Here is a 24,317-nt window from a genome sequence, read left to right on the forward strand (position 1 = left end):
AGGGAAAGAAGAGGAACACTGCAAGAAGCATTCTGGAGATGGAACAGTTAAACCCAGCAATGCATTCTTAGCCACTGCTGTGACAGGATTTATTTACAGCTTCCATTAAATACAGCAAGCTCCATTACAAAGTGCTGTATGTGAGAAGAATTTTTGATTATACAATGCAAGTGCTTCACTGCATTAAACATAGCATACCAGTGTATTCCCCCACCCAACCCCCTGTAATTGGTTTGGGTCATTGTTTGATGGGTTTATGAATTCATTACAGGAAACAGATGGATCACATAAATCAGAGCTATTCATCCAGCCAATCAAATGGCCATTTTTTTTCTCTTCTGTTCTCTTTCCCCCTTCTTTTCAACCTTAAAGAAGCCACTTCCTTCGTGCACAAAATGGTGTGTAGAGTATGTATAGAAATAAGTTGTTAATGCAACCTTGAAACAGGAAATCGAAGCAGGAAACACCTTTTAAATGGAACTAAGCTTACTACGCTCACTATCCTCTATCAAAGCCTGATACAAAGAAAACTTACCCAAGTTTTCCTGAAATACTGGAACTCAAGCAGAAAAAGCAATATACTTAAGAATACACCAAGTTCTGTTTTGAATGGCAATGAAAGAGTTTCATATTGGAAAAGCTTATTTTAACCTCTCAATTCTCATTTTCAAATGGAGAGTTTTTATTCAGAAAATTACTCCCTTTGTCTATAAAACTCTCAGGTTTGACAACAGAGACATCTGCTGGTAAAATGAAAGTATCACAAAGGTTATATAAGTATTAATATTTTTAACATAAGCAAACCTCCTTTTGTCATCTACTATGCAGAAAAAAAATCTAAATATCCAATGTTTTATATTAGATAATGAAATAATTTCACTTGTAGGAAATTTCATTGTATGAGGTATCTTACAGGGGGGGAAGGAACATGCTTTGTAAAAATAATATTTCAATGACTACTTTCGGATTTCTGCTGTATTTTTCAAGTCCCCTTTTTAAATGAATATGGCAATTAAAGTCCAGGAAGCTCTTAAAATAAAATGTGAAACTCACTCATAACCTCACTGACCTAATTCTCAAGGGGGTCTAATTATATATGAGCGGTTGGGAAATTAGAATACATGACCATCAGTACATGGTCTTCGTAGACATTATTATAAAATCATAGGGCTAGAAAGGACCTTGGTGGTCTTCTAGTCCAACCCCCTGCCCAAGGGAGGAGTCCTTATACTATCCCAGACAAGTGGCTGTCCATTATTTTCTTGAAAACCTCCAGTGATGGAGGCAACTCTGGGAGGCAACCTGTTCCACTGATTGATTAATCATTCTCACTGTCAGAAATTTTCTTATTTCCAGGTTGGATCTCCCTCTGACTAGCTTCTACCCATTCCTTCTTGTCCTGCTCTCAGGTGCTACAGAGAATAAATCAACACCCTCTTCTCTGTGACAACCCTACAAGTTCCAGGAGATCGGGACTTCCCTAAGCATTTTCTTTGTTAGGCTAAATACAACTAGTTCCCTTAGCCGTATTTAACCTCCAGATCTCTAATCATCTTTGTCATGCTTCTCTGCACACTTTATAGGGCCTCAACACCATTTTTGGTCTGTGTCCACCAGAATTGGATGCAGTATTCCAAATGTGGCCTCATTATACAGTACAGAGCGGTATTATCCATTCTCACAAGTGTTATCCCTCTGTTAATGCAGCCTAGGACTGTGTTGGCTTTTTTGCCAATTAACTTTATTTGGGAACAGCTATGTATTACATTCTTCTAGGATAAAATTTTCTTGAGCATTTTTAGTAGAATGTTTGGGCTTATAAGGTGGAAGAGGGAGTAGTCTTCCTATTAGACAATTCCTACTCTCTTTGCTAGGCTTATCCTGATCAAGCTGCCTGAAACAGCAATTTCAAGAATTGGGAATGGGGGTAGGGCTTGAGCATGGGATGAGAGTATGAAACTTCTAAAGGACAAACTGCTTTAATTCTCACCCTTAAACAGCAGCATGTGAGGCTGCAAATGAGGTGGCAGGATGGAAGCCTACAAAAGGGGACGGACGGACACTATTCCACTTAGACTTTAGCCTTTAAATTCATGTACTTTTAAAATTTTAAATACTTCCAAACAAGATTTTACTGACTTGGTATTAGAAAAGTTTTTTTTTCCAGGGCATTTTGCTATACTTATTTATTCATTCATTATGAAAATTCTGAATAGATTTCGGTATCATGCTAACCTGAAACATGTATAGCAAAACACTTTCAGTGGATTAATTAAACTATTCAATTTAACATTCACATATTCATCTCAGAACCATTGTTGCCATAAGCCCCCAAAAGATCCAAGTAAACCGATCCAGAAAAATAAAATCAATAAAAAAGCTCAATGTGCTATCAACATAAGTTTAATTTTTTTTAGAAAGGTTACTATTGAAAAGATTTCCAGAACTAAACATTCTATACATATTTTTCAAAAAGCATTCCCTATCACTTTATACAAATTACATGGATCACTTAGATTTATTTCTTATTGTCCCTTAAATGTATGATTATGCTAAGAACCACATTTAATTTCTTTCACCTTAATTTTGGGAGCCTTAAATGTTTATTTTTATATATACTTTTCTATGGTAACAGTCTCTCCCAAAGTTGTGCTTTTAAAAATCAATTATTTTTCCATCTCTTCAGAATCCCTGGAGAACTACTGTCTTACTATCTATATTGAATCTTTGTAGAAAATACGGAACAAGAGTTGCAATCTTGGTTTAAAATATACTGACTCCTTCCTTCCTTCCTTCCTTCCTTCCTTCCTTCCTTCCTTCCTTCCTTCCTTCCTTCCTTCCTTCCTTTCTTCTTTCTTTCTTGTTAGCTAGTTTAGCTTTCTTGATAGCACATTTCTACTGTCTCATCAATAACTGTCCTCATGGAAAAATGATGCCTATATTTGACCCAATCTTGAAAATGCTGATATGCAAGGACAGATTCTGTATCACACAAAATACTAAGATATACAGTTCTTATACAAATATTTGTAGAAACTTTAGGTCAACAGTATTTCTACAAATACTTACGTAACAATTGCATTACTGAAAGACATCTAATAACATACTCCTCAATTTACAATCATTCCTTTAGTGGCCATTTGAAGTTATAATGGCATTAAATGACTGTTTTTCATACATACCATCGTAGCATCCCCATGGTAGCATGGGGACACTTGCATTTGGACATTTGGAAAGTAGCATGTATTTATGACAGTTGCAGTGTCCTGGGTCATGCGATCACCTTTTGTGACTTTCAGAGCAGCAAAGTCAATGAGGAAGCCAGATTCTTTTAACAACTATGTTACTAACTTAACTACTGCATTGATTACCTTAACAACCATGGAACATATTAACAATTATGATGTAATCTGAGGATTTCTTTCCCTGCCATTATTCCTTTTCTAAACTTTAAAATTGGTTCCAAAATGTCACCGTGTGATTATATACTAGGGTTATTTCCATGAATACCATATGAAGAAAAAGACGGCCCACCAAATTTCATTCCATTTTCTCTCATTCTGCTTATAATCCAAATTTTATCTGGACCTCTATAGCTATCCACAAACTATTCTGAGGACCTTATGATGGCTACCTTCATCCTATCTGAAAATGTATAGTATCAAAGTGCATTATAATGCTATGCATATAAGGAGGAATAAAAAGGTACAACTACAATTGAGTTCCTGAAGTGTGTCTTAAAATTGCTCTAATGCAACAATTTTGGAATTAGCAAATGCCTAACGGGAACAAAGAACTATACATTTATTTAACCTAGTTATATATTTCACTCTCTCTGGAACTATCATCCAGAAATCATTCATCATTTTGAATTGAACAAAAGCAATACCAATTATCCTGATTAGCTAATGTCTATATTAAGTTGATTTCACTCCTCTCAGCAATGAGTTTAGTGAAGGAATCTTAGCGGCAGGGGTTTGCTTCCATTTCTATGGGTCTTGAAATATACAGTACATATAATATTTAGTGGCCAGGGACCCAAAGAGAAATTATCTTGGAGAATCTTTGTTTCTAACATCATGAAGAAGGGAAAAAATCTATTTAGTTGATTCTCAAAATAAAAGGACAATGTGATACATCCAAAAAACTCGCTCACAGTTATTTGGGAAACTTCAACTGTATCTTAATGAAATCTGGACCTTTGGAATTAAGAACTCTGCTGAGGACTAAGATGGCTGGCAGTCAATCTGCAGATTTAACAAGATTTGCTGTTCTACAATATATGAAATGAAGTAGTTCTCCAGCTTATGTGAGAATTGAGGTTTATTTTTGTACCTTTGTGAAAATATAGATGTACAGGGATGTGGAATATTATTTTTGGCTGGCATACAAAATAGTTATTAAGTGTAAGGCTTTTTGAAAGGCCTTATGGATGTGGTTTTCTGCTGGGATTCTGGGATGCATATCTTTGACAGAATCCGTTCACTGGTTACATTAATTTGTTATTGGTGCTTTTATTTAAGCTTAGCTATTGATTATATTTGTGCAGGGCTTTTAAAATTATGTTTTTGTACATTGTTATTAGCTGCCAAGTCATTAATTTGAGACTGATAGGATAGGATAAGATAATATATAGAATACTCTTATCATATCTCTTAGCCTTAGGCAGAACAGAGTAGGCAGCATTAATCACCCAACTTTAAGAATGAGGATTGAGCCTACCTCTCTTAAGAGATTGTTTTAAAAAAGAAAGCTGCTGACTCAGAGAATATCCTTTTTCTGTTAGTAAAGAAAATGAATGTTTCCTCTTAATTGATTTAAAATTAACTGCCACATTTTTTTGATTTGTTTTTTAAAGCATGTCACTCTGGATAATATATTGCTATAACATAGTTACATTCAATTATGATTACATTTTTGTTTACGGTGTACCACATTGAATGCAGCATTCGCTTAACCCTTATATAGATATGGTATGACTGATAGAGTGAGCTGCCAAATGACTTTAAAGATCATTATATTATCTGAGCATTCTGGAGTCTCCCTGTTGTGTGACACATTTCATGACAGAGTGTTTCACTATGCTTGGGTCAAATTGTAAAGGGGATGGGGAAAAGACTTGTCCTCTGAATTAATGACTGTACATTTATAGTATCTGGCATTCAGACTAGGACTATTAGAACTGATGGTTTCAACTTAGAATTCATTTCAGGAGCTTTACCTTTTAACTAACCCCAATATGATACCAAATGAAGCTCTAATTTAGATATTACAAAGCAGAAATAATTATCACCCCACATTATATTCTTAACAGCAATTCTCATTATTTCTTTCATTTTTGCTTGCTTCCTTTTGCAGACCATTCTTAGTATATATTCAACATATGAAAGACCCTTTATTGACCTGAGTTGAAGTAGTTATCTCCATTCATAGCCATTCGTATATTTTGTACTCAAAAGAAACATGCAGAGAAAAATGAAGAGGTTATGAACAATATTTTATCTGAACATATTGCTATTTCAATACAGACAAGTATTGCAATATGTACATAAACTTTATAATGATTCCCATTTTCCCCTCATTCCACCTTCAGAGCAAAATGTGGAAGGAATTTAGCTTTGATTTAATATTCATTTGTCTGTAATCTTTCAAAGGCTTAATTTTCCTGTTTTGGTAAAAGAATATATTTGCTGCAGCTTGATCATCTACATTCAGTACTTTGTTGCAGTCAGATTATATAAGAATAAAGTCTACATTGCTCATGAAAATCTGATGATGAAAAATAGTTTTAGACTTCTCTTAGATTGAAATCAAATTCAAATACTGATCCTTACTACTTGTCAAGTTTTGCAATCGGTTGTCAGATCATGGGACCTATTTTGGGGGCTATTTTAAGATCTAGTAGGATGAGTGAGGCCTAAAATCCTCTGTTAATCCTCCAAAAAAAATTCAATGAGGGCTGTAAGGTGTTGTTTTCAGATCTGAAACAAAGAAACTAGAGGAGAATGGAATAGAGGACCCAGATTGTTGGGGGCAATATGCTGACTCTGTAAACCACTTAGAGAGGGCTGTAAAAGCACCATGAAGCAGTATATAAGTGGAAGTGCTATTGCTATTTTCCAAATCACCACGAGGTTGAAACTTAATAGAAAAAAAGTACTTCAAGTGCTTCAGCAGTAGAGTTGATGTCTTTTAACAAAGGCTGGAGAACTGCTTTTCCAAAGACAGATGCCAAATGATCTTCCTAAATAAGAGATGCTACTACTCTACATGCAATCAAGATCCTAGTTTCATAGTGTGGCCCATACTGTCTATGGCTCTATTTCATACAACTAACTGACTGTAACCCATAAATTCTGTCATTACAAGATTGAGTTACAAGTGACCATCATCCAATTTAAGCCCACTCTAATACACTACATTCCATGCTAAGACAAGCTAAACAGCAGCCAAATCTCCCATTCTTTAACCTGAGCTGTATTATGTATACTATAAGACTGTCCTATTACAACAATTCAAAGGATTCTTAAGTGCAGCAGTGTTCCAGCCGAGGTCAGCAATCTACCTATTTGAAAGTTCAGCAATATGATCAATACAGCAACTATATCCTATATCTATAGCCATATTAAGCCAGGGATCTCAGCCTTCAAAGGGTTATGTCACTATCATTAATAATTCCAGCACGAACAGCACCTATAATCACTTAAGACAGAATTGAAATTTGATACAGCAGTAGTGAAATCACAAGCTTCAGATGCATCCTGAAATTATGCGTATAAGAAGTCTTGGCACATTCAATACTACCTCATAATCAACTCAGCCAGATTAGAGGAGGCATTTGTTTTCTTTGGATGTACAATGGTACTCTGAGTATGTTTCAACATTAAAGATAAATAAGGACAGGTATAACTGAGTTTGAAGATTTGAATGAATGAAAACATATTAAGAGGGAAATTAGTTTCGAAATATCCCAGACAACATTACTTATGTTTAATTAATGGCTGGGGATCTATGTATGTACTTATACATATATGTATACATACATACACACTATTTATATGGCTGGCCAACTTGTAAACTGAGTTTCTGAATAGCTAAAATGTAATTTAAAAACAAACAAACCAAAAACAGACAAATAATAACTTACAATATCATAATATAAAACAACACAATTTGAAGTCCAAAATACAACATGTGGAATATCTATTTTCCAAATGGGCTAACCTGACTTTCCAATCCAGCACTGCTCCAATCAGCTAGTGTCACAACAGAAAAGGCATACTTCCTAGGCCCTACTAGATGGCATTGTTTCATGGAGGGGACCAATCAGAAGTCTACCAATGCAAAAAAACAATCAGCAGCCTGATTTCAAAACCAGCCAATCAGGAACTGATTATTCTAGAATTTCTTCAAAACAGACCAATCGAAAGTCTACCTAGATTAGGAACAAATCTGGAACCAGTTTTCTTGGACTCCTGTAACATCAGTCAATCAGATACCAGCTTGCTGCATTCAAATACATAGCCCATTCAGCCTGTATTCAGTTGTCTATGAACTGCCAAGAGGTACACTACAAGCAGCTCATTCTATCTCTGAAGATGCCAATCACAGATGTTGACACAAAACTAGGGCATCAAAAAACTAAACTATGGCCATAGAGTCTGAAAGCTCCTTACTGCTTCTACCTAGTCTGTTAGATCCCACAGATAATTTGATACTATTCCATGAAGAGCTTCAAAGGTAATAATCATCACCTGAAAGCCAATGGGAATCGAGTGCAATTCATTAAGTAGTGGTAATATAGACATACTATGGCAGATTTCCCCAGCCCCTCACTATCAAACTGTGGCCTGTTCGGAACTGTTTGGCGTATATGTGCAAATAGCTGAACTCATATGTGCTTGGCTGCCACTTGCATGGGACAGTTCCTCTCTCACTCCCCACCAGGCTGCTAAACCGTAAAGGTTGGGGCCGCAATACTATGGTACACTCATCACTAACATGATATCCCATCCTGTACTGGAGCTTTGGTAGACTTTGTTGAAATAGTCCAATTGCAAAGAGACTATATATAGAATCTCCTGATGAAAGAAGGGGAGCAATTGGCACAAGATATGGTGTTGTGTAGTCTCTCTTGGCTATGACTGTCACCCATACTTCAATCAGGAGTTGGATATCAGTTCTGTCTGAGGGAATGAACCAGTGCTGGGTTTTCATTTTTTTTTACTACCAGTTTGCTCATGCGTGCGACGCTTCTGCGCATGCACAGAAGCGCCCGGACAGGTGGGTGGAGCCTTCCGCCACTACTACTACCGGTTTGCCCAATCCGGGCTGATCCGGGAGCAACCCACCTCTGGAGTGAACCCTATCCAGAATTAAGAGACAGTAAATCTCCAAATCCAGAGGTCTCTAAAACCTGCATACTGGCCACCTTTTAAATAATCTTCTCTAAAAAAGGGAAACTTTGGATGCAAAACAAACTTTGTCTCGCACTGTTGAATTCAGAGTTGGTTTCTTCAAGAGTTGGTGGAATCTCTTTTAAGCTCCAGTGGAATCACTCCCTTCCTTATGAATGGATCCATTACCTGGATTTAACCATATGTTGTCTCCAACAATAGAATGGCTATGGACAAGTACAAAAGCCTTGCCCAGCAATCCTTACCCAGCTTTGCATGTTTAACATGAAAAGATAAAAAGTGTTTATATGCATTTTACTAAAGAAGCTCCCTAAGAGTAAAACCCATTCCTGAATGTAAGAAACTTAAAAACATGTTTCATTTGAACACACTTGTCAATTTCTACATCTTTGCAGTCTATTCTAAGCATAATTTGACACAATGAGATATTATATATATGCATACCCATATTTAATGTTTCACACATTGCAGTCAAACAAGTATGGTTAAGTAATATTTGCATTCTATATGTTGAAGCTGCTGTTCAATTGTGATCACTAATCTAGTACTGCAGCAGAAAAAAATCTTTGGAGTTCTATGTTTTTAGCCTTTCCACCTTTAAATAACAGAAGCTTTCAAAATATATTCTAAGCAGAGGCACCATTCAACTGATATAAACTTATCACTTCTACTATTTAAAAGATGGGCTAAGATGACAAAAGAATTTCCTTCCTCAGATGGCTAATAAATTTTTAAAGCAGACACATTCCAGTGTCTAAAAGAGAAAAACTGGAATGATACACTATCGGGAAGAGTCTTCATTAATTCATCTGAATCTTAAGAGAATGTTATGTCTGTAGGGCTATCATATATTAATGACATATATGGGAAGCAGCATTTAAATTATTCAGGAACACTGGGAATGCAGAGCCAGCAGTTTTTGTAATTCTCAACTGCTGTACAAAAGAAACGAAGGAAGAAAGCAGCCTCTCTTTCATCTTCACTCTCTTTTTCTCCCATATGTACAAGCATATATACACTCACACAAAGCTGGACAAAATCAGGTCTACGATCACTGAGCTGATGAAAACTAACAATTCCTTTTCAGTTGTTGCACACATAACAATGAACCCTTCTGTGCACATTTATCCTTTCGTTTACATAATCAGACACACCTTCAAAGATATATATTCTAAATCTTTCAGGGCACTTTTGTCAAATTTAAATGCATAAACAAGTGGCTTCATCTAAAAACACTAAAGAGGCCAAAATGAAGCATACAGTAAACAGAATCCATACGTCTGTGTTTACAGACTAACAACAACGGTGCCAATGTGCAGAGCTGGCTTATTCTATTTATTGTTTTAGTTGACAGCTCTTGCTTGAGCACCCATCACCATGGCAACAGTGAGCACAACTCACAAAGCACCCAAACGAACTCAGAGCTAAATTAACTTATTGCATGTCACCAATGAGAAATGACTGTTCAGAGGTAATTTTCTGTACTAATATGTAATAGAGTTAACTCTCTAAATTGAATTAAATTAATTAAATGCCACTCCCAGTAAATCAGTTTCTATTACATCAATGTTAAAATGAATTAAATGTTTTATTAAAACCACTAATAATATTATGCTATTACTTCATTCATTCAAAATTCTGTGCAATTTACTTCAAGATACATGCTTTATATTAAGCAGCAATATAACTAACAAATCATCAGCATTTGTTACAGTTTTGCTTATATCAAGTTATGATAGGACATGAAAAACATGATTTCAGGGAAGTCATCCATTCTACACTATTGCTGACTTAAATGTAAACAGTTTCTAGAAGTATTACTCTTTGCAATTGGACCAAGTAGAATAAAAATCCTAATTTATGAAGCAGAACCCAAAATAAGGATACAAATAAAATAGGTATTAATGGTTTCATTTCTGAATGAACTATAGATATAAGCAAAAAAGTATTAGCCACTAAAATGTTTCATTTCAAGTTTCATAATAGCCCTCTAAACACCACAGACTGAACTCAAGAATCACTGGTATTTGGTTCAAATCAATCATAAAAAAGACATTCTGGATATTAAGAAGTATTCAGCAGCAACTGAAGGATCATAAACAATTAAGATTGCCCCAGAATCACAGAAAGATGCAAGATGTGGAAAAGATATGCAGGAAAAGCAACAATGCCCTAATATAGCTTAGCATCCTGACAATGGGGAAAAAAGAGCTGCATATTGGAGCCTTCTTTATGAATAATCGAAAAGAAGAACACTTTGCAAACAGCAGAGGGAGCATTCAATATTCTTAGTCTGATCACTGTTTTTATGGAGTTTGGTATTGCTCAAAGGGAAAATGCAGTGAATCTTTTATTAAAAGTACAGAATAAATAGATTCTAATCCTCTAGGTTTTTCTCTAAAAAAAAATCAATTTTTCCAAGTATGTTTTGAGGTCTGTTAATTCTTTAATTTTTATTACCTACCTCAATAGCTCTGTAAACCTGAAATTTCCCTCAAGCATAGAGATATCCTCTCCTTATTTTTCAATAGTTTTATTTTGGCTATAATTCTGCTGATAACACTGAGCAGGAATATTACCAGGAATGGTGAGAGGAAACATCAATTACAATGTTTTAAATGCCTGTATTTCGACAGTATTTTTTTCAAAACAAAAGTATTGAAATAGCTGAGGAAAAATGCTGAATCAGATGATTCAGGAAAAACACTTTTGTGATAATTATCATCTTATCATGGTTATTATCTATTAAATTTACAATATATGCTGCGGCACATCTAAATATTTTATATGACAATATAAAATTAAGTCTCTTAGCTGAGTTTGACATTTCAATTACTGACGATTTAACAGATATAGCCAGGTAAATTTATTTGCAACAGTATTTAACTAATTTTGCTTTGCCTTCTTCTGGAATGCTTTTTCAATTTCTCAGCCAGTACCCATGATATTCTCTGGAGAAGTCTTTTTTCTTCTTCTTCCATTTAATCATGTCCGTTTTTCCGAGACTGCCTGGAGAAGTCACTTCAGTTTTCTTGGCAAAGCTTTTCAGAGGTGGGAAAAAAGGGAAGAGTTGTCCTATCCAAGTGCTAAATTGGATCAGCTTTCAAACTTAGACAAGGCCAACCAGGTGCTGCCATCTGCTGAGATTATGATGTTGGTAAAAAGCAAATAAATCAGTGCCAATAGAAGTGTAACATATAAAATGTCATGTCTAGCGACTGAAATTGATAAAATAAAAAATACAGTCACTGGTATTAAGATTGTCCTAGAAAATCAGGAAGGAATTGATACATACTAAAGTATAGAACCATCTGATATTCCTCATGAAGATCATATTGCATAAAAGGTGCAATGGAAGTATATAATCTTTTTAGAAAAACTTCTGATATTATGACAATCAGCTGAGACCGCTGTTAAGAATAGCTTGAGACCATTAGTAACCAAAGATTTGATAGCCATACTTCAAATAAGATTTATCAATTCAATTTTTTATGGCTGCCCATCTCAACCGCGTCATTCTGTGAGGCGTACATTTCTTAAAACAATAAATGCAAACGATGCAAAAATAGGTAGATACAACAGCCAAGGTAATTATCCAATTTAATAGTAAAGCCAACAAATGGGGCCCTGAACAAATTCAGAATCCTGACAATAAGTTCTTATAAAACAATAGGTTCTAAACATTTAGAAGTTAAAATGTAACAAAAATAATAAACATGATAGAAAGAGATGGAGAGAGAAACAAAGAAAGGACAGGAAGCAGAAGGTCCTGGAGCTTTGGATGGAAAAACAAAGTAACAATCCTTGTAGGATTATGCCTACAGTAGGTAAAATATCTTCATGTCTTGGATTCAGGGTGATAATAAATTAAAGGAACCAGAAGCCTTTACTGGGTTTTTCCCCCCAGCCAGAGTTATACACTGATGAATAGCATGAATTTTTATGCTAAGTGAAGGAAAAAGAAGGTTGGGAGGCAAACGATGAAGCAGAATCATCTTGGAAAATGGAGGACTATTACTGGATCCAGTTTACCACTGGGCAAAGAAAGGGCATGTTTGTTAAAGCCTGATTGGCCTGTGATTTTCACCAATTCCTCCCTCCTACTGAAGCCCCATGCATCATATCTGCGCTGTTGCTGGCATAGTACAAATTGGAAAAAAACAGGGGAGCAAGATTCAGGATCTAAGGTCTGAGCAATAGTTGACAAGGTTCATCAGATGATACAATCTGAATAGCACCAGACAGACAAACAGAAGTTGAACCCACGCTTGGATTCTCCAAGCAGCAAACAGGAGAATATGTCTTTTGGATTCATTCTTGAAGATGCATGGGGAAACCACAGCATGATGGTGCTGAAAGTAGCACAAGAGAAGAATTTAGATTATCTACATAATATTTGTTTCTCCGCTTCTCTCCAGATTAATCTAAATTTTTGCTGAGGACTTGGCAGTTAAATTACAAGCTATGTCCTTGGAAGCAGTCATGACCTTTGGATTTCAAAATAACTGATAGCTTAAAGCTTCAAACATGAGAAATGATTCCAAAAGTAGAATAAGTAAATGAGGCACTGAGGCCAAGCATTGGAATAAGTGATGCATACAAACGTTATCAGAGGCATACAAAATAATTCCTTCTGTCTTATTTTGTAAGTTTTTGGCTACAGCAACAAGAATCAATCAGATGAAGAAGCAAGTAAGGGAAAGTAAGCTACCTCACTGAACTGAAGAACTATCTGTGTCACAATAATTAAATGTAAAAGACATATACATCACACAATTACATAAAAACAAATACAAGTAACCTGAGATAGAAGAAAAATGGTGAGGGGAGAGGAGATGAAAGAATGTGCTTAAATGTAGGATATTTTTCAAAATGCTACTGATGTGATAATACTTATAAGAGACTGGATGGAGCTCAGACAACTAATAGCGATATGCCACCCTTCCCCGCCACCTGTGGGTAGATAGGTATATGAGAGACAGTTTGGTGTAGTAATTAAGGGTTAACCAGAAAACCATGAGTTCTAGTCCCACTTTAGGCATGAAGCCAATTTGATACATTGGGCCAGGGCCTTTCTCTCTCAGCCTAGGAAGGAGGCAATGGCAAACCACTTCCAAAAATCTTACAGAGAAAACTTCAGGGATTAGTCCAGGCAATTGTCAAGAATCAACATTGACTCAAAAGCAAGGAAGCAAGCAAACAAACATGATAAATAGATATGTTTTTAGATGAATTAGGAGCAACAAATCTGCACGATTCAACTGAAATCTTTATTATAGCCTTTGGTCCAGAAAGCAGATATTAGATATTGGTATTAGAAAATAGATATTAATTAATGAATGATATTTCAGAAGAAGCCCAGTAAGCCAATGATGGACAAATGCAAATCTGCTGAAATATATTTTACTGCTAAGCTAATTTAGGAAGTGCAAAACAGGCTGTGGGACATGAATAGTTAGTTTGTCTTCCAAGTAAAGGCAGTGACAAAGGGGCTGCCATTTATTTCACCTTCTCATGATATAGGGCTAACCTGCCCTGAATATGACCTTTCAATATTCAAAGCAGATAGATTTCAAGAAGTCCACAAACAGCAAGAATGAAGAATTAGATTTGTAGCTGTATTAATTGTATTCCTTCAATGAACAGTTCCACTATTTTAGAGGAAAGTTAAACAGAACTCAATGGATTTACTTTTCAGTAGACATATATAGAATGATATTTTTATTATAGGGTTTCTGCATGTTTTGTGGGCTTCTTCAAACCTAAACACACTGGATTTTCCCCTATGCTGAATACTCCCTCTTGTTTTTACCTTTTGATTTATCTACAGTCCCATCAGCATTCAACAATGGGATTTATTGTTAATGACAGTAATGCTGATTTCTGAATTTAAAATCAATCAGGAAGTACTACAATGCTATCTGTGATATATGATGTGCCCATCTTCAGACTTTGGTTAATACATTCTAGCTCCATACCAAAAATAATATTTTAAAACTAATTAAGATCCAGAAGAAAGTGATCAGTAAAGAAGGAGGGGGAAAAAGCAAAAAAGTGAATGAAGAAATTATATAGGAATTTTAGATTATCAGATTAGGAAAAACAACAGGAATATTTTAGCAAAAGGACATATCTAACTTAAGTAATTGCACGAAGATAGCATGTACAAGTAGTCCTTGACTTATGCCCACAATTGAGCTCAATTTTTTTTTTGAGATTTACTCTATTTTACGATCTTTCTTGGCATAGCTGTTAAGAGAATTACTGCAGTTGTTAATAGCATGGTTGTTAAGTGACTCTGATGTCCCCATTGACTTTGCTTGTCAGATGATCACATTACTCCAGGACAGTGCAACTGTCATAAATACATGCCAGTGTTGATCATGTGACCATGGGAATGCTGCAACAGTCATAAGTGTGCAAAATGGTTGTAAGTTATTAATATCAGTGCCATTGTAAATTCCAAAAAATCAATTAAACAAATGGTTGTAAATCAGGGTCTACCTGTGGTTATCAGTTTAGATGATTATAAACAAAGGTTAAAAAGTTTGATAGACATTAAATATGTCAAAAGCTATTAGTAGAAAAATCTATGAATTTAGCCTCATGTTGAAGGGCCTGGAATTACCAGAAATGTGTTTTAATCTTCAAGGAATGGCTGTTACCTTCATGGTCTTTTTGCAAGCTTTTAAGCACTGTTTGACTGGCCAAATGATATTATGTCAAATGTAATCTTTATTAAAGTAGTCAGATTACAGACACAGAGGCCTCTGCCTCTTTCCCCCAAAAGATTTATCTCTAAAAACATACTACATATTTTTATTTGGTGGTTTGTTCATGCTATCATGAATGTAAATGCATCACTGTAAGCCAGTGATGGCGAACCTCAGCACCGAGTGCCCAAATTGAAAAGCGTGTGCGTGCCGGAGCCCCAGAAATCTGAAGACCACCTGGTCTTCTGGTTTCCGGCGCACGCTGGCCATCTGGTTTCCGGCGCATGCATGTACAGCAGCTAGCTGGTCTTCATGTGTGCTGGAGGCCTGGAAACCCAAAGACCAGGTGGCCAGCGTGCGCATGCCAGCTGGTCTTCGGGTTTCTGGGCCTCCGGCACACGCAAAGATCAGCTGGCCCAGAAGACTAACTGGCGATGACACACATGCCCACAGAGAAGGCTCTACGTGCCACCTCTGGTACGTGTGCTATAGGTTCGCCATCATGGCTGTAAACTGTTCCCCTCTTGTTTTCAGTTTAATTTATTTATTCAAATGAACAGTGGTGTTCGGCCTTTCATGAATACTTACAAATGATGTCTATTAGTTGTTTTAGAACAAAATAAAAGGAAAAATCCCAGTTTAACAACTCCATTGTCCATGAACTTTGTCACAAGGAAAGGAAGGGGGAATTTTAGCACATTAACAGTACGTTAATACATACATTTGGCACACAAGGTCTACTTGCTCCAAATGAATTCATGTTCCCTTCATTTTCTGAAAATTCCTGTTTATCTTTTCAGTTTGGTGTAGTATTGCTTAGTCCTAATCACAATTGGAATTTCTGATATGAAGTAATGCTGTTTATGCCATATAAATGTTACATTATTCATTTTTACAAGATTATGTAAAGTGCAGATCATATAGAATCTCCATATAGGACATAGAATTTGCTATTCTACTTTATAAAAACAGATGTGGGGACTAGGTGTGTATGTAAGAATCATGGGAAATGTTTCTTTACATTTATGTTAAAGTAATATGTAAACAGTCATGAAACTTTAAATTTTAAAAACAAGCTTATTTTCTGCTCAGTTTCCAATTTTGCTTTTTGGACATGGCGTTTTAAGTCACAGCATCTCAGCTATAGTGGTTTGGATGAAGGATGAAGCAAATTTATCTAAATCTAGTTCAGACCTTCCTATGTGATAGTCTATCATTCTGATTGACAATCTGTGTCACAAATTAAACTTGGGAAGCTCTCCACACAGTTGACAGAAAACCCAATTTTCTTGATTTATTTGCAGTAGCAATGTTTATCTCAATCCAAAGGCAACGGAACATGAAGGAAAAGGAATCTGCTTATTATGCCTAAACTAGATCTATGTCTCTGGGCTATGACAGGGCTAGAAATACTCTTAGGCAACTTATTTAGCACGAAGAACAACCAAATGGATTAGACAGTAAGTCAAAATTTCAAAATCCAGAGTTTTAAATAATAATTATTATTTCTGAATAACAAGAATCAGCCTATTACCTTGCTATTTAAATTGGGCCCAAATACTAGAAAAATTTCCCGGACAATGCTTGAATGCTTTACCATCTGCTTTTTAGATGTAGTTTTAATACTGTAGTGACCTTTTTAATGAATGCAATTTCTCTCTGTTGATTCTAGAACTACTGAAATGAATGAGCTTATTAACCATTGTTATTTTTAAGAGTTACATGAAATGACTTGGTTTTACATTTTACTGTCTCTTTTTTGGACATGAAAATGATAGTTATGTTCTTTTCCTGTTGTTACATAAGTAAGGTAGTAAAGCAATAATAAAACCAACAAAAATTATTGCAATTTTGCTATCGTCTATATTGGATATGTATTCTGTGTCCATACTTCATACAGTTTAAGTATTGTATTGTTAGGATGGAACTGCTATAAAGTTACCAACTTGCTTATGAACTCAATTAAAATCAGTACCAGGATTCATTTGCAGCCTCTCTGTAATCACAAAATTGAATAATACTATTAAACATGCTCTTGTCATATTATCATATATACTGTATTGTGTTCTTGCTATAATAGTCATGAAAACAATTTAAATCAATATTTATATATATTTATATATTCAATTACCTTTGGTTTTTTGTTCAGCAGCCTGAAAAACAAAAACAACAAAATGATCAGTTAGTAGCCAGTTTTTTTTATTGAAGACAACTGTGGTGGGAAAAAATAACATATAGCCTTCACAATTAGTCACAGCTAACATGATCACCATGTTAATATGGTCTGGCAGGAACAAAGATCAGCAGAAGAAGCCCTGAAGGTGGTTTATTTTAATGTCAGCTCCTATGATAGATGATAGATAGATAGATAGATAGATAGATAGATAGATAGATAGATAGATAGATAGATAGATAGATAGATGATAGATAGATAGATGAGATAGATTAGTGTCACAGATTACTGTCAGTGGCTTTTGAACCCTTGTAATATGTAGAAATGGGAAAGTGTCATGAGGACAAGCAAAATTTAATGTTGTTGACTCTTGACTCTCTAGCTTAGTGGTATACAAGCTTGCATTTTTCAGAAACCTTTGAGTGTAAACTTCACAAACCCAAGAATTAGGCAATTAGAAAACATCAGGTTGCATACCTTTCCTCCACCATATATATATTATTCATAACTTCATTTAAAAAGCATAGGTTCAAAACATTTTTGTTATAAATAATGAAAGCAACACAGTAAACATGAGGTAATTTATACTGGCTCTAATTTATAGTGATCAAAGTAACTTTGCGTTGCCACCAGAAAATATTGAATATACAGTATGTATGCTAAAGTGACATATTATGAAATACGACACTTTAATATATTTACATTGAACTCTTCAAATTAATTACACATATATTTGAATAATTACACAAATTAAGTTATAAAAAGAATGTAGACTGTCAATGATTTAATTAGTCTGGGTAATGAAATATGTACATTAGTGGGTATAAACGTGTGTATATGTGTATACCTACAAAGTATAGTTTACAACCATTTTAAGGCAACACAGAAAGGATATAATACTTAAGTATCTCATGAATATTTGAGTCAATAAGTGATATTATTAATATTATAATGAGCATGATTCAGATAGTTTTAAATACACAAAGAACTTGAATGTATTCAGAGTTCTGGATTCCCTCTACTGCTTCAAACATCTCAAAATCATTATTACTGTAAATAGAACGCAGAACAATATTCTAAGAGAAGTCTGATGCCTTCTCTCTACCTGTCTTAAACTATTACATTTAAGGCTGTTTTAGATGTTCGTTTTTATCATGCATTCTGAGGTAGGATCTGTTGTTAATCAACCAACCTCCACTGTGCTGTTCCCCATTGGGCCACAAGCTACCTGGCACAGCGAGGTCTTTGGGCACTTATGAAAGGATAGGAGGGTTGGGCAACCACATATCAGGGGGACAAGATGTTCCATAGGGCAGAAGTAGCTGCAGAGAAGGCCCTCATCCTAGACCCCCCCAGCTGGAATCATCGAGCTGGCAGAACCCACAGCATGCCTCCTCTGCTGGCATGAGTGGGATGGGCCAATCCCAGTGGGGTGAGACAGTCCCATCCCTCAAAATGAAGGAAGGGTCTTGGTAAAATCTTTGCAGCATGTTAAATAATGGAATAAAGCTTGTTATTATAAAGAGCAATATTTTTAAAAGAGTAAGAAATTATTAATCCTTGCTTTTAATGAAAAGCAATCACTATAAAATTTTTAAGTTATTGCCATGGTCTCCTCAGACAAATCTTCCTTAGAAAGGGGAGAGAGGGAGAGAGAATGACCATTGGCTTACCTGAAGGGTCCTTTTCTGTACACCGCGGGAGAGTCCAAGCAATGGGTTAATTCAGTCTGCTTGCCCTTAGGACTGAGGAACTATTTTTCCTTAAGCCACACCTCCTCCTGGTGTGCTCAATCCCCCAGAATTCTTTGAAGGAGTCAGTTCGTGCGGACGGAGCGAAGCGTCCAAGATGATGTACTGTTGACACGAGGAACCCGAATCCCGGCCTTGAGAGCCAGGGTGGGTTGGACTCTCCCGCGGTGTACAGAAAAGGACCCTTCAGGTAAGCCAATGGTCATTTTCCTGTACACCGCTTGGAGAGTCCAAGCAATGGGACATACCAAAGTTATTGTCCATCTGGGCGGGCAGAAGAAGGCTCCCGGGATTCGGTCTCTGACACAACCGCCTGGAGCACACGCCTGCCGAAGGACGCCTCAGCTGAGGCGAAAATGTCCAATTTATAGTGTCGCACAAATGGAGAAGGAGAGGACCACGTAGCGGCCCTGCAGATGTCCAGGATCGAGGCCTGGGTGGCCCAGGCCGCTGAAGTAGCAGCACTTCGAGTGGAGTGTGCAGTGATGCCGCGCGGAACGGCTTTGGATTGACTTTCATAGGCAGTCGCAATGCAAGCGCGAAGCCACCTGCCAATTGTGGAGGAAGTGACCTTCTTCCCTAGGGAACCGGGCTGGAAGGAGAGGAAAAGAGCCTCTGATTTCCTGAATTCCGCAGTACGAGCGATGTAGACCTTCAGGGCCCTCCTGACATCAAGATTGTGCCAGGATCGCTCTCTGGGATGCGACGGATGAGGACAAAAATTTGGCAACACAATGTCTTGCGCTCTATGGAACCATGAGTTTACTTTGGGGGTAAAGGTCGGGTCCAGCCTCAAAATGACCCTGTCAGGGTGGATGACGCACAGATCCTGGCGAACAGAGAGAGCCGCCAGCTCCGAAATCCGGCGAGCTGACGTGATGGCAATCAAGAAGGCCGTCTTCAGCGTCAGGAATCGAAGAGAAGTAGTGCGTAAAGGCTCGAATGGAGGCCAGAGAGGGCCCGCAGGACCACGGACAGCTGCCAAGTAGGATAGCGATGAACGGTGGGAGGGCGAAGGTTAGAAGCGCCCTTGAGGAAAAGACGCACCTTCGGGATTTTGCTGAGAGGCAAAAGGTGGTCGCCCGACCAGACAGTAGACAAAGCCGCCACTTGGCGTCGAAGGGTGTTCGGGGCCAGGCCCTTGTTGAGTCCCGCTTGAAGGAAGTCAAGCACTCTGGGAACAGGCGCGGTCGTCGGCTCGATGAGCAGCTCCTCACACCACTTGGCGAAGGCGGCCCAGGACGCATCATAAATCCTAGTGGTTGAAGGGCGTCTAGCCGCCTGAATGGTGTTCACTACCTCCTCCGACAGGCCTTGGTCTTTTAGTTGGTCCCCCTCAAGTGCCAGACGGCCAACTGGAGCCACTGGGGCTCTGGGTGAATCACGGCCCCCTGGCTGAGGGAGATCTGGTCCGGAGGAATGCGCCACGGAGGAGACACCGACAGGTGGACAAGGTCGGCAAACCACGACCTGCGGGGCCAATGCGGGGCCACGAGAAGGACCTCTGCTCCCTCTGCGATGACTTTGGAGATGAATTGAGGAAGGAGAGGCAGGGGAGGGAAGGCATACAGTAGCTCGCGGGGCCACTTGCAACGCAGTGCGTCTGTCCCCTCCGCCCCCGGGGTGAAGAACCGGGAGTAGAAGCGGTCGAGCTGCTTGTTGTCCCTTGACGCAAACAGGTCTACGGCCGGAGTCCCGAATCTGTCGGACATCTGGTGGAACAGGCGAGGGTCCAGTTTCCACTCCGCAGGATCTATGGTCGTCCTGCTCAGCCAGTCGGCCTGTGTGTTGTCCACTCCGGAGATATGGTCGGAGCGAAGGGATTCCAGATGGCGCTCCGCCCAGCGTCCCAGGGACTCCGCCTCTCTCATCAGTGCTCTGGATCTGGTGCCGCCCTGACGGTTGATGTGGGCCTTGGTGGCCACATTGTCCGTCATCAGAAGCACATGTTGACGATGGATGGGCCGGCTGAAATGTCGCAGGGCCAGGCGAGCAGCTCTCAGTTCCAGCAGGTTGATGCTGTAGCTGGATTCCACTTGGGACCACTTGCCTTGAACAACCAGGGACCCCATGTGGGCTCCCCAGCCGGAGAGGCTGGCGTCTGTGGTGATGATCAACCTCTCGGGTTCCTTGAATAGGTGGCCCTTGAGGATGGCCGGAGACACCCACCAGCGGAGAGACCTCTTCACGTCCGGGGGAACTCGAATCGGCCTGGTAGAGTTGCTCCTGGATGCCCTCTGGTGCGGCAGCAGCAGCCACTGAAGAGACCTGGAATGCAGGCGGGCCCACGGCACGATGGAAATGCAGGAGATCATTTTTCCCAGCAGCTGCGACAGAAGGACCACTGGAGCCTACCTCAAGCTCAACACCTTGTGGGTCATGGACCTTAGACCGGTCAACCTGTCTCGGGAAAGGAAAACCCTGCACAAGTTGGTATCTATCACCGCCCCCAGGTGTACAAGTCTGTTGGTTGGAGTGAGATGGCTCTTCTCTATGTTTAGAGTGAAGCCGTGATTTCTGAGGGATCTCATAGTGGTTTGGAGATCCCGAAGGGCCTGCTGCCTGGACGACGACTGGATCAGGATGTCGTCCAGGTAGCACTGGAGCCTTATGGGCCTGCGTCTTAGCTGAGCCGCCACTACCGCCAGCACTTTGGTAAACGTCCGAGGAGCGGACGAGAGGCCGAATGGAAGAGCTTTGTACTGGAAGTGGCGACCCGCATAATAGAAGCGCAGGAACTTCCTGTGCTGAGGACGGATGGGGATGTGGAGGTATGCCTCTTTGAGATCTATAGATGTGAGAAGATCTCCCTGTCGAATCCCCGCCAGAATGGACTGCAGAGACTGCATCTTGAACCTCCGGTAGGCGATATGCCTGTTGAGGTTCTTGAGGTCCAAGATGGCTCTCCACCCCCCCGAGTTCTTTGGTACCAGGAAGAGGATGGAGTAAAACCCCTTCCCCTCTTCGCCTTGGGGAACTGGTTCCACGGCCCTGATGTCCAGGAGATGACGGACTTCCTGGTCCATACGCTGCCTCTTTTGGGGGCAGGACGGGACAGGGCACCGGATGAAGGTCCGAGGGGGAAGGGACAGGAATTCCAAGGAGAGGCCTTCCCTGACTGTCTGCAGAACCCAAGCATCCTCGGTGTTCTGGGCCCAATGGGAGGCGAACAGCTGGAGGCGACCCCCGATGGGCGCCAAGCCCTGGCAGTCACTTTGACTTACGGAACGGCCTGTTGGAGGCCCCACCGCGGTTATACTTGCGGAAGCCGAACTGCTGCCTGCCTCTGTCCCGAAAGGGCGCTCTGTCTTGGGACCTGTCGCCCTGCTGGCCGAAGGACCTATTAGAGGGAGAGAAGGAAGAGGCAGAGGTGGAAGGCTCGGAGGCACGAAAGGACTGCCTCCTAGAGTAGGGAGCGGCCTTACGTTCCTGCTTTTTAATTAGAGAAGGTAGGATCTTCCTCTTGTCCTTGGACTCAATGAGGAGAGGATCCAGGGACTCGCCAAACAATTTGGACCCCTTAAAGGGAGCGGAAGCCAGTTTCCATTTGTTTTTCTGGTCCGCTTGCCAATGTCGGAGCCAGATCAGTCGACGGGAAGTTATGTTAGAACCGAGGGCCCTGGAGGCAAATTTGGTGGCATTGAGGGACGCGTCAGCGGCATACTGGGAGGCCGCGATTATTTTTGACACGTCCTGGTGGAGACGGATGTCTCCCGCCGGGAGCCTGTTTAGGAGCTCGCGCAGCCAGATCACAGAAGCCCTATTAAAAAAGGAAGCGGAAGAAGAGGCCCTGATGGCCCAGGCAGCCGCCAGATGGGTCTTGTGGCACGCCTTTTCCGCCTTCTTGTCCTCCGCCTTAAGGCCTTCCAGGAGGTCGGCCGGTAGCGAGGAGTTGGAAGTGAGCGCAGCGATGGGCGGGTCGACAGTGGGAAGGGCCAGAAGGTCCTCCAGCACTGGCTCCATAGTATAAAGCTTCCTATCTACCCCACTGGGAGAGGATTGCGTGGCTGGCTGAGCCCACTGGCGCTGGATTAAGTCGAGGAACAGCCCCGGGACCGGAACCAGCTCTTGCTGGGGCGCTGGCACATCAAACATGACCGCATTGGGATTAGCCGGAGGGGCATCATCCGCCGGCGCGGTCGGCTTGGGCTTGATCCCCACCCTGGTGGCAGCCTTGACCTTGTGAAGGACCGATTTAAAAAGGCTGGGCTTGAAGAGACCCGCAAAGGCGGGCGCTTCGGGGGGAGGTCCTCGTCGTCCGAGAGGCCTAGCACCTCCGGGTCAGGGTCCTCAATGGCAGAGGCCTCGCTGACCACCGAGGATTCCAGGGAAGGATGGCGAGCACGCTTGCTTGGGGGCGGAGCTGCCTGATCGGGCTTGGGACCCCTAGGGGCCGCTGCGGTAGGGCTTTTAAATTTCATGGCCTCCGTGATGCCCTTGGCAATGGCGCGGGCCATTAGCTCCTGCATGCGGGGCGATAACTCCTCAGAGTCAGAATCGGGATCCAAGCCCTCTTCTAGGGGGGGTGAAGCCTCACCCTGCATATCGTCTATGCTAGCATCCCCAGGGGGAGGAACCTGTTCACAGGCCCAAGAAGGGACCGGGGAAGCCGGCTCTGCAAATGACCTATTAGGGGATAGGTCCTGGGATTCCACCTCCTCGGCGAGGACCGACTGGAGATCTTCCCGGGAGGGAGGGGCTCCTGAAAGGGACTGCACCCTGTCTGCCTGGCGTCTGGCCTTCTCGAATTGCTTGTCAAGGGCCCGCTGGCGCCTTTCAGCATCCTTGGCCTCAGCTACCGAAGGGGTTCTGGAACGCTGTTTCCCAGAGCTACCCCCACCACTCTTGCCCGCACCCCCACTCCCTGAAGAGGAGGAACCCTTGCTAGGGGCCTGCGAGAGGCTCGGCCTAGCGTCTTGGGAATCGGGAGGACTGGGCAGGTCCATAGTCAATGACCACACAAGATGGAGCAAGGCTATGATAAGGCAGAAGGATAGATATAGACTGGGTGCTGTAATGGGAAACAAAACGAAATGATCGTTAAAATTGCCATATATACAATTAATCGAATCAATACTATGAAATCATCCCATGTTTCACACCAGTCGGAGGCCCAGGGGTAGGATTGGGGCCTGCACCGAGGTGCAAGGCTCCGCAGGAGAAGCAGGGAGGAGAATGACTATAGAAAAAATCTTCAGGCCTGCGCTTACTTTGGCCTCCTCCCTGAGCCGGTATGATGACCGTTGGAATGGCACAGGAACCA

At 40.4% G+C, this 24,317-nt stretch overlaps 1 protein-coding gene across 5 annotated transcripts in view; it reads right to left on the reverse strand.

Moving 5' to 3' along the window:
* The window catches only part of TNRC6C (trinucleotide repeat containing adaptor 6C), a 153,732-nt gene that overhangs the window by 90,702 nt on the left and 38,713 nt on the right, over window positions 1-24,317 (reverse strand). For all 5 annotated transcript variants that reach the window (XM_081936109.1, XM_081936111.1, XM_081936108.1 and 2 more), the window contains exon 3: window positions 17,262-17,283. In XM_081936109.1, coding sequence (XP_081792235.1) covers window positions 17,262-17,283 — 22 coding nt within the window. The remainder of the gene's footprint in view (window positions 1-17,261; window positions 17,284-24,317) is intronic.

The sequence above is a fragment of the Natrix helvetica genome, assembly GCF_964273705.1.
Source record: "Natrix helvetica genome assembly, chromosome: 1".
Taxonomy (NCBI): domain Eukaryota; kingdom Metazoa; phylum Chordata; class Lepidosauria; order Squamata; family Natricidae; genus Natrix; species Natrix helvetica.